The 14,916-nt window shown below is 37.0% G+C and overlaps 2 protein-coding genes across 2 annotated transcripts; one reads left to right on the forward strand and one right to left on the reverse strand.

The window, feature by feature from the left end:
• Positions 1 to 2,712: 2,712 nt before the first annotated feature.
• LOC113322012 (ubiquitin-conjugating enzyme E2 22-like) lies at positions 2,713 to 6,612 on the forward strand. The gene is made up of 7 exons (XM_026570009.1): positions 2,713 to 2,918; positions 4,069 to 4,241; positions 4,541 to 4,682; positions 4,769 to 4,846; positions 5,132 to 5,244; positions 5,350 to 5,453; positions 5,908 to 6,612. Exons 2-7 carry the CDS (start codon positions 4,239 to 4,241, stop codon positions 6,284 to 6,286), a joined length of 819 nt encoding a protein of 272 aa, XP_026425794.1. The 5' UTR covers positions 2,713 to 2,918; positions 4,069 to 4,238; the 3' UTR covers positions 6,287 to 6,612.
• Positions 6,613 to 7,980: 1,368 nt separating this feature from the next.
• On the reverse strand, positions 7,981 to 10,039 carry LOC113322014 (calmodulin-7). Its single transcript, XM_026570010.1, has 2 exons — positions 9,844 to 10,039; positions 7,981 to 8,771 (listed from the first exon to the last, which is right to left on the reverse strand). The coding sequence occupies exons 1-2, from the start codon at positions 9,917 to 9,919 to the stop codon at positions 8,398 to 8,400; spliced, it is 450 nt and encodes a 149-aa protein (XP_026425795.1). The 5' UTR covers positions 9,920 to 10,039; the 3' UTR covers positions 7,981 to 8,397.
• Between the last annotated feature and the right edge of the window lie 4,877 nt (positions 10,040 to 14,916).

The following is a 14,916-nucleotide window of genomic DNA, read 5'->3' on the forward strand; positions in this document are numbered from 1 at the left end:
TTCATCACTCATTGTCCACTTATCGATCCTGGCTTGATTGGGATATACCCAGATTAATTAGGATATACTCATTTTATTTTCATCCAAACTAGTGTGTTAAGGGGTGTCTAAAAGATCAAATTGTCCATACTAAAAAACCATGCCGACCAAAACATATTAAAAAAAAAATCAAAATCTTTCTTCAAAATTCTAACTATACATGATGAGATAAAAAAATAAAAAAATAAAAGCGAAGAATCAAAACGGATCGTAAGTCGGAAAGGTTTTCTTTGTCGACCTTGCCGACTGAAATATAGTCGGCAGGGTATAAGGTTGAATAATGTGCCGACTTTTCATCTCTGAAATCAGCAGTTACAGGGTCGACACGGTATTCAACCTTATACCCTACCGACCATATTTTAGTCGGCACGATATTCATCCTTATACCTTGCCGACTATAGTTTAGTCGGCAGGTTATGAAATTAATACCTTGCCGACTAATCATGCATTTGAACACCTTTTTCTGTATGTCAAAAATCCTATAGTCGGCAGGTATTCTTTTGTCGACCTTGCTGACTTTTCATATTTTCAGAACTGAAAATGTTGATTTCTTTTGTAATTTTGAGTATACGCCCAGCAGCTCTACAATCTCATATTTATAAGTGTTTGGGTAGTACGATTTCATTTCCGTTTCAAGTAGAATTCTCAAAAAGAAAAAAAAAAATCTCAAAAATCTACCCATATCCATGAGTTCAATCTAAAATAAAACCTAATTCCAAAATTTCAATAAACTAATTAACTAACTAAATTAATTAACCTAATCGTATTTATTAGTGTTAATTAATCAATGGTATATTAGCCATTTTTGTAAATATGTGGTTAAGGGGCTTTGTGTTTTACTTCAAAATGACCTTATTTTGTCTCATTTGGTATACCCCAATTAATTTGGGTAATACCTCAATCAAGCCGAGAATTTTTTTAATGGGGCAAATATGGATGGGGGCGTGAGGGACAAATAAAATGACGTCATGTGTCTGTGCAGTTAACTGTTTTAAACCAACAAAAATTCCGATTACTACATATGAAAAAAGACTCGGTGTTCTGTGTGTCTTATTATTTTCCATCTCCCCATATCTTACAGGAAATATATGAATCATTAGACCAAGTGATTTCATATATCGTTTTGGTCGATTTTGTTTTGGTTGGAGGAAACTTCAATCATCTCTTCCTCTCACACATAATTTTTTCCTCCATCCCTAACAGTCTCATTACTCATTAGAAGAACATGGATCACTAGTAACCTTAAATCACAGTAACATCAATAGTGGGCATCCTTTCTTTCTTAGGTTTATATTGATTAAAATATTTGATCTCAAAAATCTCAGTATCTATCACTATCAGCATCAAGATCAATGAAACCCCCAGAAGATGCCCTAACTTGTATATAATTTTCAAATGAATTCTCTTTGTTTTGCCTCTTTTTGAAATGAGTGAATGAGAAATTAGAGTTTTCAGGATTAATGGTTTCAATTTTGGTACTGTACTTGATCTGCAGTGCATCATAACTTTAATTTTCAAGAACTCATAACTGCCATGATCGATGCTTTTTAATTGCAGACAGAAATACCCTTATATCCCACATAACCCAAACATTTGTTAGTTTAGAAACAGTTAACTACCGCGACACATGGCATAATTTTATTTGTCCCTCACGCCCCATCCAAATTCGCCCCCATCAAAACATTTCTCAATCAAGCAGTTACCGATTTCTTTTTTATGTTTTCTAATAAAAAGGTAGTATGTTTGAATTTTTGGAATCTTCCTTTTATACATAATCTCAACCGCTGTGCCTAGTTGTATAGAATCCAAGCCGACCATTTACAAATTTTCTGGCTGTCTCTTATAACGGCTACTTATGAACTATCAACGCTTACACGGCTCTCCGCTTCCAACGGTCACAAGCGTCGGCAAACCTAACCGTGGTTACAAGGTTGCATAATCGTGGTTAACTTAAAATTTTAAAATACCAGTAGGACCCGCTGAAAGGTTGAATGTGACCCTACAATCCGACAATTGGCGGGACCTAAAACTACACCTAATCTAAATTCTCACCTTCAGTAGTAATTTTGGGTTCCGGTTTGAGTTTGCCTTTTTTATAGAAATGACTTTGCTATCCTCAACATCTTTGACCATGCAATTAACTCAAAGCACCCTTGGGACAGAATTTAATTAGTCATTAGTCCACAATGACTCATATCATTAAGTCCGACTTAAAAATTACTAATAATTAGAGTTATAAAAAACATTTGAATCCAGTTAGATGTGTGCTGAGTGATTTACAAGTCAAATGTACGAGCCAAAACAGACCTCAAATCACACATCAAGAAATAAAAATAAACAGTCTGACGTCTGACTCGCGAGTAAAACTCAAATCGGGAGTGCAACTCAGGCAAACAAGGCTTAATACCGATACAGGTTGTGTCATTGCCTTTGTCAAAGAAATTTGGATGTCTCTCCAGGTAAGAAGTGAATTAGAATAGTTGTGAAGGAATTTGAAAATGAATGTTTTCTTTTCGATTTTGGCGTTGCAACAAAATGAAATGGAGGGTGTTTTTGTATTTAGGCGAAAAATTGACTATGTTACGAGGACGAAATTAGAAAAGAAGGGCAAGGGCAATAAGGTGAGAAGAGATTAAAAGAGGCACGTCAGTCGAAAAACAATTCAATTGTTGTTTTCTTCTTCCTTTGCTATAAAACAACAAAGAAACCAAATACGTATTTTCTCTCTGGTTTTCAATAATTCTCTTTCACATCAAAATAAATTCTTCACAAGAGAAGAGAAGAGAAGAGATCGCTCTCCAGGATCGTAGCCAGCATAGATCAATCTCTAACCCACTTATCCTCTTTCTACCTATCTGGGTTACGTTTCGTTTGTTCAGGTCTGATTTCTCTCTCTAGATTATAGTTAGTTGATCAATTTTGTGTTTTTCTTTTGATCTATTTGGTTAGATCTTCAATTCTAGGTTTTCAGAATTCCTGGTTTACTTTGAACTTTAATTAATCTTTTAAATCGTTGTATTCTTATTACCGATTGTGTCTTCTGGGATCTGTGTGAAATTGTGTGGGAGTTTGATTGATAATGTTTGTTTTTGTTGTCTGTGTCTTCTTGATTAGTAATTAATATTCAAACTTTGGATGTCCGTATGTGTTCAAATATATAAAGTCGTCAAAAGGATAGTGAGATTTGTGGTTAGGGTTTACTGTGTCTCACATTATTTTTTGTACTCTTAAAAGAAAGTTATTTCTTTTAAAGAAAAACTATAATCACTTTCTATGGATAATAGCATTTTCATTGCTTATAAATGTGTATTACTTTTACCTTTTTTTGGAGTAAAATGTTGATCAAATGAACCTACAGGTCAATACTTTCATAAATTGACTTGATTGATTTAGGGTTTTCTGTATGTTGTCATTGACTTTATGTTTCATTTCTGATTAAAGCTCAAAATTTGTTCTAGTGTCAGGGTTTGCATGATCATTATATCCCCTCTTCTTTTTCTTTTTTAATTTAACTTTATAATCAAGATTGTCTTTGCATATTGCTTTTTTCCCCTTGTCATATTGTGTTTCAGTTGAATTGTAATTGTAACCCTTTGTCACGAGTATTAGTAATATAGAATACAGACTGATTGGTGTTTATGATCATTGGGCAGCTAGATTGCTATTCTCTATGTATATATAGCGTTATAAATTCTGGTTTGTTATTTTATAATAAAGAGGATTGGACATGTGGAAGCTGTTGGTAGGTTAGATGCCCGATAGAAGTATTCTCATTATGCCTGTATTGGAAGGCATTTGGTTGCTGCGAATTGGCCCACTCTTTTGGTTACTTATGTTTGAGTGCTTACATTATGTTTGAATGCTTACATGAGAAGTTAGAATTAGCTTAATAAGTAATGTTTCCAGGTTACCAGTTCTTAGTGTGAGCTGATTCTCTTAATTGAGTGTTTCTAGTTTCTCAATGTTCTGTTATTGCTTTTAGTTACAATATTAGACGCACTGATGGTAAGAAAAGACAATGTCTTGCAGGTCTTGGTGACTTCAATTACAGCCGGCTGTGTAACCTGTTAGCTTCTTATATCTCCTACCAACAATTGTGGGCTTAAATTTAAGACGAAGCATTAGCATTTCATCTGCAGAAGTTTTAATTTCTTCGCAAGGAGTTTGATAACTTCCTTGTATCAGGATACCCTACAGCCATGGTGAGTGTTTACCAATAATCTACTTCTGTCTGTGCCTATTGATTGTTAAAGAGCTTGAAGAGTTTTGGGCTTGTAGTCTGTTACATTAAGCTCGTGTGATATCAGAAGTCTTGTCATCTAGGGATAATGGTAGAATTTTCTCCTAAATAGTGAAGTTGTATGGTTGAACAGTGTTCTACCTACAAAGTCATGCTCTGACTACCAATTTATCTGCTGTTTCGCTTCTCTTCATAGTCTGTCTATCTCGAAGTATAGGGAAATTTGGTTGCTGACTTCTTCTTCTTTTTTTTTTGTTGCAGGCCAATGAAAATCTTCCACCAAATGTGATAAAGCAACTCGCAAAGGAATTGAAGAATCTTGATGAAATCCCCCCAGAGGGCATTAAGGTGGTCATCAACGATGATGACTTTTCCACCATATTTGCAGATATTGAAGGACCAGGTATGTGGCTCTTCTTCTGATTCTTAGTCACTTTTATTGTGATTTATATTGCTTCGTACTGAGTGAGAAAGAAAATGGTTTTACAGCTGGAACTCCATACGAGAATGGTGTTTTCCGCATGAAGCTGATATTGTCTCACGATTTTCCACACACTCCTCCCAAAGGTATGTCCTGGTCGGTGGTTCACTGATTGCCCTATTCAGTTTTGTTATTTGGCAATGCTTGAATATGCATCTATTCTCGTTTATGTCAAGATCATCAAATTTAACTCGTTGACCTATTAAAATCTGGATGTGACGGTGATTGAATTCTCATTTCATTTTGGTTTGGACCGCAAGATGAATGAGATTGTTCGGTCTTGTCGCTATGGGGTTTTAGTCTAAAATATTTGGACTTAAATGATTGGGGCATTACATGGGGTTTTCATTTCAAGTTTATTTCATCTGTAGGTTATTTCCTGACAAAAATCTTCCACCCGAACATTGCAACCAATGGTGAGATTTGTGTCAACACACTGAAAAAGGATTGGAGTCCAAGTCTTGGATTGCGCCATGTTCTACTTGTAAGCTGCAGTACTTTTGTTTCACTACCTTTGCCCATCACTTTTTGGCTGCTTCTTAGATAGTTGATTTCTTATGCCAGTGTCAACTTCTATTTATGGTAACAGGTGGTCAGATGTTTACTGATAGAACCATTTCCAGAATCAGCTTTGAATGAACAGGCTGGTAAAATGTTGCTTGAAGATTATGAGGAGTATGCCAGGCTAGCTAGGTGAGACTTGTCTCTCTTTATTTGTTTGACATTGTCTCCTCCATGCTCATGTAGGACCCCCACTCACCCCACCCCCCACCCCATATCTGACAGCTGTTCTAAGTAGTAGGGTGGGAACAAGAATGTGCAACAAGAAGTTTGTTCATGTTCCCCTGAATCCTAAAAGATCAAATTAGTATGTTAGCTTGTTAGGATAGTGGAGCGAGAATTTGAAAGGATAAACAACCAATCTGTTTGATTGTGTTCACCTGAGTGTGCCGTGGGTGATGAAGGCCAAATTAGGATGTTTGCTTGATTTGTTCAGAGGTGGAGTTAAAGTTATAAAGTATTATGGAATCTATTATTGTTCGGTGCACATAACATTACTGACAGTGGGGAAAATAATTATGTTATTGATGTTTTCCTAGCAGGTTCGCTGATGAAATAATATCTGGCTTTTGAATGAATCTCACAGGCTTTATACAGGAATTCATGCACTAAAGAAGCCTAAAAGCAAGACAGGAGCCATATCTGAGTCAACTACTGCCCTAAATGTAGATCAGACGAAATCGACGAGTCTAGTTGTTGACCACAAAAACAAAGTATCTTGTGTTACAGTACAACCATTGTCATCCCCTCTTACTACTCCCGCAACGCCAACTAAAGGAGGAACTACTGCCAACAGCCAGGATCAACAGCCTACAGTGAGTGCTACGCCAGCTACTGAGACATTAGTTGGTGTTGAGAACACAACACTTGCACAAAAGACCGTAGCAGGCAATGGCGTGGCTGCTAAAGTTCAGGCTGAAAAGAAGAAAATGGATGCCCGGAAGAAGAGCTTGAAAAGATTATAGAATGGAGAAAGGGCTGCGAAGGCAAGTGTGAGCTACGTATAGACAAACATAACCTTGAAAAAGTGATGTCGAAAAGAGAATAACAGGAATGGGAAAGGGGAAATTCTTTGTATGCACGCAGTTGGGGTAACCAGCAAGGGGCAGTTGTCCCAACTGGTTCCAACTTCCCTCCTCGATGTTCTTTGGAACTTTATTTGCCAATCTTGTTGTGAAGCACCCATTTTAATCGTTAATTTCCTGTTGAAATGTCATGACAAAATGCTTTTAGGAGGTCAATATTAGCCTTGTGAAAACATCATTGCTGAATGCTAAGTAGTATACTAGTATGTGAGAGTTGTCCGAGGCATATCAAAACCCGTAATGCTCAATGTGGTAAAAAGAAGCTGGGCCAGTTGATCTTCGAATTGTGGAATTAGGGATTTAGGGTCTTGGACAGTGTTGTTTGCTGAATCTCATTCTGGGTCCTTAGGTTTCGTTTGTCAAATATTCTCATGCACCACAAGACCTTGGCAGACGTATAAATTTGAAAACAATTTATGGCAACAAACCAGTCAAATTTTATTATGGACTTCTTTAATTGGAGTGGTTTGAACCTTCTCAGGACAGGGAAATAGATGTCTATAATGGAGAAGGTCAACATGGACAGCTCACAACTATTGTGACCTCTCCATGTGAGTCAGAATACTAAACCTCCCTCGGATAGATAGGGAAAGATTTAGCATGTACTCGTGGACTTTCAAAGAACAACGCAGCGAGAACGAAGGCGTTCTCTCTTGCTAACACTGTATGCCGGATCGACTCCTTTCTTGGCGCTTGATGAACTCCTATCCTCGAACTTGTTACTCCGTCTTCTGCAATTATATAAAAGAAGACAATTACACTCATAGCCTACTGCAAATTCGTAATTTAGACAATAATCAAAATATGTGTCGGGGAGAGTTTTTCCACTTCTTTGTACACCAGGTACTTTTGCACTGGTATCATGAAATCCAAAGTAACACTTAAAAATATACCACCCAGCAGATGAACTCCGAAAGTAATGAACGTTGCAGCAGCAATCTACGGAAAGCATGCTCAGACTTGGTTTGCCATTAAAAAAGTGAGGTGCCCAAGAGATGAGGAATATTGATGAGAATTGATGAAGAAAAGCAGAGGAAAAAGAAACAAGGGATGTTAGAAGTGCTAGAATTTCTCCTGAGGGTGTTGCAATCTAGAATGCAATGAATTTGAGTGATGCCTCAGGTTTATCTCCTAGCCTTGTAAATTTTGTTGTTATAATATCCGATCGGTATGTTATAATTCATGGTTGAAATGTTATAGTTGATGGCTAGGGGAAAAAAAGGCTAGTCTTGCGTTAACCAAGCAAATGATTTCCCCAAAATTTCAATACTGGGTCTTCCTAGCGCTCAAAATAGAGAAGAAACGAATTGGCTCTTCCACTAAATAAAAAGGCTCCAGTTCAAGGTCAAGTATTATATCGTTTCTGTTCAAAGTGAAAAAATACATCAGCTTACGAGAAGTGGGTGCCTTCAGGAAAAAATACTCTTACGGAAGAAGTAGGTTTCCTTTAAAGTACAGGTTATACCCACATCCTTTCTGCTGGACTTGGGCCATCTTAAAGAACACTAGCGTGTAGAGATATTCCCTATGGCCAGTAGAGCGACCAAGGCAACCAAATGATTTCAAAGGACTACTTGAGAATTCTTTTTACAATAATGATAATAAGGATTTCAATAAAATTAGTCATCCAAACAAGACCCAAAACACATTAGACAAATGTCATCGTCTCAACCTTCAACGACAAAAAGATATTCAAGAGAGAAAGAAAGAAATAAACAACCTACAAATCCAATCTAATACAAAGAAAGATGATGAATGACCGAAAAGACAAACGGCAATTACACAACGAAAGATGGAACAAGGAGATAAGACTGACCGACTGACCAGACCACCAAAGAAATCACCTTACGCTTTTCCTTCGAGATCTATTTTAGTTAAAACAAATTCATAGAGGAGAATGTAATAAATACTTATCTGCCTTGTTTCCATTTTTTTTTGGTTTTTTGTTTCTGTATTTTTAGAGAGAGAGAGGGAGTGAAGTGAAGGGGTCCTCACTTGGCCATCATGACTTTGACGAATTCCTCATAGTTGATCTGACCATCACCGTCAACATCAGCTTCTCGGATCATCTCGTCAACTTCCTCATCAGTGAGCTTCTCCCCTAGGTTGGTCATGACATGGCGCAACTCAGCTGCGGAAATGAAACCATTCTGGTCCTTGTCAAACACTCGGAAGGCCTCCTTAAGTTCTTCCTCGGAGTCGGTATCCTTCATTTTCCTGGCCATAAGGTTGAGGAACTCCGGAAAATCAATGGTACCATTTCCATCAGCGTCAACCTCATTAATCATGTCCTGAAGTTCAGCCTCTGTAGGATTTTGTCCTAGTGATCGCATAACTGTTCCGAGCTCCTTGGTTGTGATGCAACCTAAAAAAAATTCAAGATAATTTAGAAGACACGAGGACAACCACTTAAGCAAGTTCAAAGTACCAGTAAAGACTCGTGGTTTTTCCTAAACACTTATATAATGCCTTCATTCCACAAGTCACAACTACACAAATACAAAGTACCACAAACCTCATCTGTTTCCAATTTATCTAGTTTCCTAGCAGATGTTTGCTGATTGTCGATTATTACATGCTAAAACCTGAATGATCTAGCTTTTCATCTTTCAATGGCATATGATGCCATCCATCAACACAATAACTTCTTATAGCGTCTTTCAAGTACACTTTAATCAGGCAAGGAGCATGTAAATAAAACTATACAAGTAACAGTATAAAAAACTGATCCCGGAGATAAAAACGAATTAGCAGATAACCATACAAGCAGCTACGCACATTAAGATCACACTTTTTTTTTCATGTTGGAAATAAAAAAAAAACAAAAGACGCAGATCAGAGATAGTGAACGGACGAGACACAAAACTGATGTCCTTGATACTACTAATTCCACAGCCATGATTTGGGTCTTTCCATATTCATGATCCATGAACGATAAATGCATCCCGACTACTTGAACACGATTAACGGGTACATAACCAAGAGCAAGTAATACAGCCACAGCCAAATTTGAGCAAAGATTCTAATGGCACATGTATATCATAGCTCTGAAACTAACACCAACAGAGGATCCAAGTAGTCTATATTGTCAGACAGGATTCTAGATTCATGCAATCAAACATTATCTGCACAGAATTCTGCATCTACACGATCATCAAAGAAAAATAAATACAAAACAAGTAGGTCAAACAGGTGACCATCCTAAACACAAATAACATCTCTGATCTGGAAATTAAAAGCTTATAATCAAATAATTATCAATATCTTCCAGTAAATTGATCGGAATATTTCGTCAAATATATCTAATCAGTAGCTAGATCTGATTAAAACTGGCAAATAATTGATCATAATGTAGTTACCACAAATAGGAATTTGATTAATCGAAAACAAACATAAGAAGAAAAAAAGGTATAAATCAAAAGGTATATGAATCTAACCATCTCCATCCTTGTCGAATAAGCTGAAAGCTTCCTTAAATTCAGAGATCTGATCGTCAGTGAGTTGATCTGCCATTGTTGTTTCTGTAGATGTTTTTTTGTTTTTCGGAGAAGAAAAAGAGAGAGAGATCTGAGAGAAAATCGAAAAGATAGTTTTAAATTGGTGTTTCGTTGTGTATTACCCGGACAATTAGGGTTTTATACGAGTGGAGAAAAGTCATCGACAAGGAGAGTAAGTGGTGGGCAAGGGCATCTAATGCTGCCAACCCAGGGAAGGGTATCGCCTTTTCGGAATCGAACATTTCAAAATTACATATTTATCCTTATGCTTCCCTTACCTATTTTAAGGATGAAATTTTTTAATTTTTTCAAAATTTAATTAAGTTTAGACCACTAAAAATTAACGGAAAAATCACCAAAACCAAAGATCCAATAAATAAGGTCATTTTCTTGATTTGAAGGGAAACAAATTATTACAACACTAATGCTGTCAATATTGACCGTATTGAGTCCACATTTAAGCAGTGTGGTTTGAAATTTGAACCAGATTACCACTTTTCATCATCTTACTATTATGTTACCAACTAACGCTTAGCTTAGCTACTAGCATAGATCAAGGGGCAAAATTGCGGACGGCAAATATTCGTAGCTTTTTCAAGCTAAAGCGATGGACGATATTCTTGAATGACTCACGGTATTAAAGAGTGTTTGAGATGCTAAGAATTAATGTCGATCCTTGTCATTTTTCAAAGAAAGAAAAAAGCAAGGTATAACTTGTCACAGTGTAAGTCGCATAAGATATGGAAAAGATTGTGTCAAGTAGTTCACGGGTTCTGGATTTAATAAAAGAGAAAGCTCACTCGTTCCCACTGCGTATTGGCAGATTTATGCTCAAACAATTGTCTTTGGCTGTCATGTTGCTGGATCGTAAATATGCAAGCAAATTCATTCTGAAACAAGTTTCGTTTTACCTCCCGGCTCCCGAGTCAGGCAAATAACAATGGCAAGGCCTATAGCCTATAGTTGTTTTCAGCGAATCAGGCCTATAAGGAACCCCGTGGATGATGTGGTAACATAAGATTGAGCCAAAATGCAGATGCCACGTATTTACTAGAGACTACAGTTTTGTTTCCGCACATCCTCTTCTTTTGGAATCTATCTATCTTTTTCTCATGATAAATGATAAAAGAATCTCTCACTATCTTACGCTACGCGGTCTTCACGCGTAAAAATCTGATCCAGAATTCGTTATAGCTGACCCACTATGGCGAATTTTTATAATAGGCTCCACCATCACCGAGAGCCAATGGGCTCATGATTTGAAGTTTCATGTTTTTGTTGTTAGAGATTAGATGTCCTGGTTTAAAATGTGTCGACTCATTTATGCCGGAGAGACGGAATGTCCTGTCGGAATGTCGGACCAAAAACTTATATAAAATAAATAATTGTTTGTCCTGACATTTTTAATCTAACATCATTCTTTAAAAAAAAAATTGATAAAAAGAACTTTTTCATTAATGATAATTCGTGGTTCCAATGAGTTTAAGATCGAAAATAAGAGAATATAAAGAAACAAGATCATATCGTAAGAGTATAATACCAAAAAATCCAACAAGAGAAAGATAAACATTATCGGAGTAACACAAATAATAGTATGAATAAGATCCGATTAAATCGGAGGAAAAATGGTTCTTTTCGGAATTAAAATCCAACCATTTTGTTTGGTTTTCTTCTATAGGATGTGCTCCCAAAATAGGAGTGATTTCATTAGTGCTACGTACACCGTGGGCTCGCCACAACAGGTTGTCCCGTGTGAGACAATCTGGCAGGACCCACAGACCCGCTGACCCTGGAGTTAACAGAGGAGTGCGGTTTTTGGTTGTGTGGGGGTCCTACCAGGTTGTCTCACACGGGACAACCCGTTGCGACGAGTCCACGGTACACAAAGCATTATTGGAGTGATTGCTCATATCTCTTGTAATTAGAGATGGAGATTTCTTCGTCAAAAAAATCACCGTTGTAGTTTCCGTCGCCGGATAAATTAGTGATGAAGATTTCGTCGTCGGAGACAACAAAGATGAAGGTTTCTTCGCTGGGGAATATCCCTATTGATCTTAAAACCCAAACTAGTAACCAAGAATCATCATTAAAGCGTAGATAAACCTTCAAAAAGGAGACAAAACCACCACAATGGTATATATAACTAAAAAAAACATGATTACAACTAAACTAAACTTACTAACTAACCTAGAAAGCAAGAAAAAGAGAAGAAATCTGCTCACATGTAGCCCAAAACGGACAAAATCTGAGCAGAAAAGAAGTTGTTAAAGGTGTTTTTGTTGGAGAAAAAGAAAGGGTGAGAGAGGGGAGAGAAGAAGGAACCGTTGATTTCTAATTTATACTCTCTGTTGAATAATCAAGCAAGAAACGTCATTAAAGTGTCGATAACTAAAAATACGATAACAACTAAACTAAACTTACTAACTAACCTAGAAAGCAAGAAAAAGTGAAAAAACCAAATCGGACTAGATCTGAGTAGAGAACCGCCGTTAAAGCGTAGATAAACCTTCAAAAAGAAGATGAACCTTAAAACCCAAACTATTGATCTTAAAATCAAACTAGTAACCAAGAACCGTCATTAAAGAATAGATAAACCTTCAAAAATGAGGTAAAACCACCATAATGTTGTAGATAATTAAAAAACATGATAACAACTAAACTAAACTTACTAACTAGCCTAGAAAGCAAGAAAATGTGAAGAAACCTGCTCAGATATAGCCCAAAACGGACTAGATCTCAGCAGAGAAGGAGTTGTTAGAGGTGTTTTTGTTGGAGAAGAAGAAGGGGTGAGAGAGAGGGGAGATAAAAAGGAACCATTGATTTTCTAAATTATACTCCATGTTGAGTAATCTAGCAGCATTATAATATTCACACTGTTGCTGCCATACTAAAAACGCTTTTAAAGTATCAGTACGAAATCCCAAATAAGCTGTGATGATGTGAGATAAAAAAGTATTTGAATAATATGAGAACAGAAAATAAATCGGATCAGATTATATACGTTAGTTTTTGTCTATTATATTCATTATCTAGACTTTATATTGATATATAATCTACTAAGTCAAGTTTCGGATATGTTAGAATTGTAGTTGAGTATCAGAGATCACCCTTGAAGACTGAAGATTGACGAAGACATTTGGATAACTTATGTATCAGGTATGTGAACTCCGAACCATTCTATCTTACTCACTATGCCATCATTCTATTTAATGAGACTATGTCGTATGAGTAAATTCACAAAGAAGATGTTTCGAGTCAAGCTTGTCTTGTGAAAAATCTCGTAACATGATTTAGAGATTAGATGTTCAAAGGTCGTTAACAATATTAGTTATATGAATTAATTTCTATATATATTGAAAATTCCCCATGCAAATGATTATATCACTTGGAAATGTTTCAAACATCGTAAGAGAGAAATATGAACTTACTGGAATTTCTACTCAGGGTGCATGGGTTGGCGAACTCAGTTTGCAAACCATAGATATCTGAGATACAAAAATACAAGAAGGTTGGCGAACCAGTTCGCAAACCACAAGTTCAGTTGGGAATAGGTCACGAACCCGGTTGGCGAACCGTGGTGAACTGATTTTATAAGTTGGATTAATTAGTTGGCAGTTGGTGAACCCGGTTCATGAACCAAGGTCATCGGAGTTCGGTAGTCTAGTAGTATTGGCGAACCCGATTTACAAACTGTAGAACCCTGACTCGTGAACAAGCCTTACGGTTGGCGAACCGTTGTCCCAATTGTCCCGATAATGTTTAGCAGATGCTTAAAGACTTATTATTTTAATATGTCTAGCATTTAGAACTCTCTTAAACACTTCTACGACTTCATTGGTTACTTAAACACTTATGTGTTTGAATCATGATTAATTTCTTAGGTGTTTAAATAAATCTCAAGTACCTTTTAGTTCTTTGGCTAACTTGCCAAACCCGACTGTCATTATACACGGTTCAGTAACCGAACCTATATGTATAGTCTTCTATTGTAGTTTGAAGACCTATTTTGTTTTCTTGATTTTCAGGTTATGTTAGCTTGAATTCTAAGCTAACCCTAGTCTTTGAAAACTATAAATAGAGCATCTCTGTCAACTGGGAAAATCAATCCCTGACACTTTATGTCCTAGTTGATTATAGAGTCGCCTCTATTGATCTTTTAGGTCTACGGCTAAAAAGACTTCGCTTGGGGATTCGTGAAGCCAGGTCCGACTATCTTTACCTTGAGAGTTCGTGAATCATTGTTTTAGGGTAAAAACTGTTTCTGTCGGTTTTGGTAAATTTGGGTGTGTTGATGAGAAACAAATTTAGACCTAAACAAATGCACTGCACGGGAGTACTTTAGATTCGCGAGATCAATCTGTACAATCCTGAGCTAAACCAAGAAATGGTCGTTCCAGTCTTGCTTCGGTCACATAGTGAAGGAGAAGGGTTGGTCTTAGGGAGAGAAGCGAAGAAGGTGTTGAGACCAGAATGGTTGATTCTGAAGGTGTGGCTATTTTATAACTTGTATCAGAATGTGGAAATGGCTTGCGGAATGTAAGCTATCGGTTCTTTTGTGTTTTTTCTGGATACTTGTATTGTTGTTCACCAAAACTCTGTTGTTTTTGGTTGAAATAGGTAGAAATACAAGTCATAGTTTGAACGCACCCTGATCTCGTATGAAGTGGGAGTAGTTGAGTGATGGAGAAGTGGGTAATGTGTAAATGCTAGAAACCACGTCCCCACTATGAACGAAACGAGTTAGTTTACACCCACTACTTCTTGCCTCCACTAACTGCCCGCTTTCCTGACACTTTCTTATAATGGGCGTGTTGCACACCGCACGCTGTAAACCACCAGACCAATACCCTGATGAGCATCCCCCAGTTTGTGATATGTTTGATGTCTCGAGTATTTTCGTGGAAAATGTGTAACAGATTTTTGAGTGGGTCTTGTGTGCAAGACTTAATTATTCTGATCAATCGTGCGCCATCTAGGTGGCGGATGATCATGTTTCGGCAAGTCAAGCGATGG

This window comes from Papaver somniferum, chromosome 11 (assembly GCF_003573695.1).
Source record: "Papaver somniferum cultivar HN1 chromosome 11, ASM357369v1, whole genome shotgun sequence".
Lineage (NCBI taxonomy): Eukaryota > Viridiplantae > Streptophyta > Magnoliopsida > Ranunculales > Papaveraceae > Papaver > Papaver somniferum.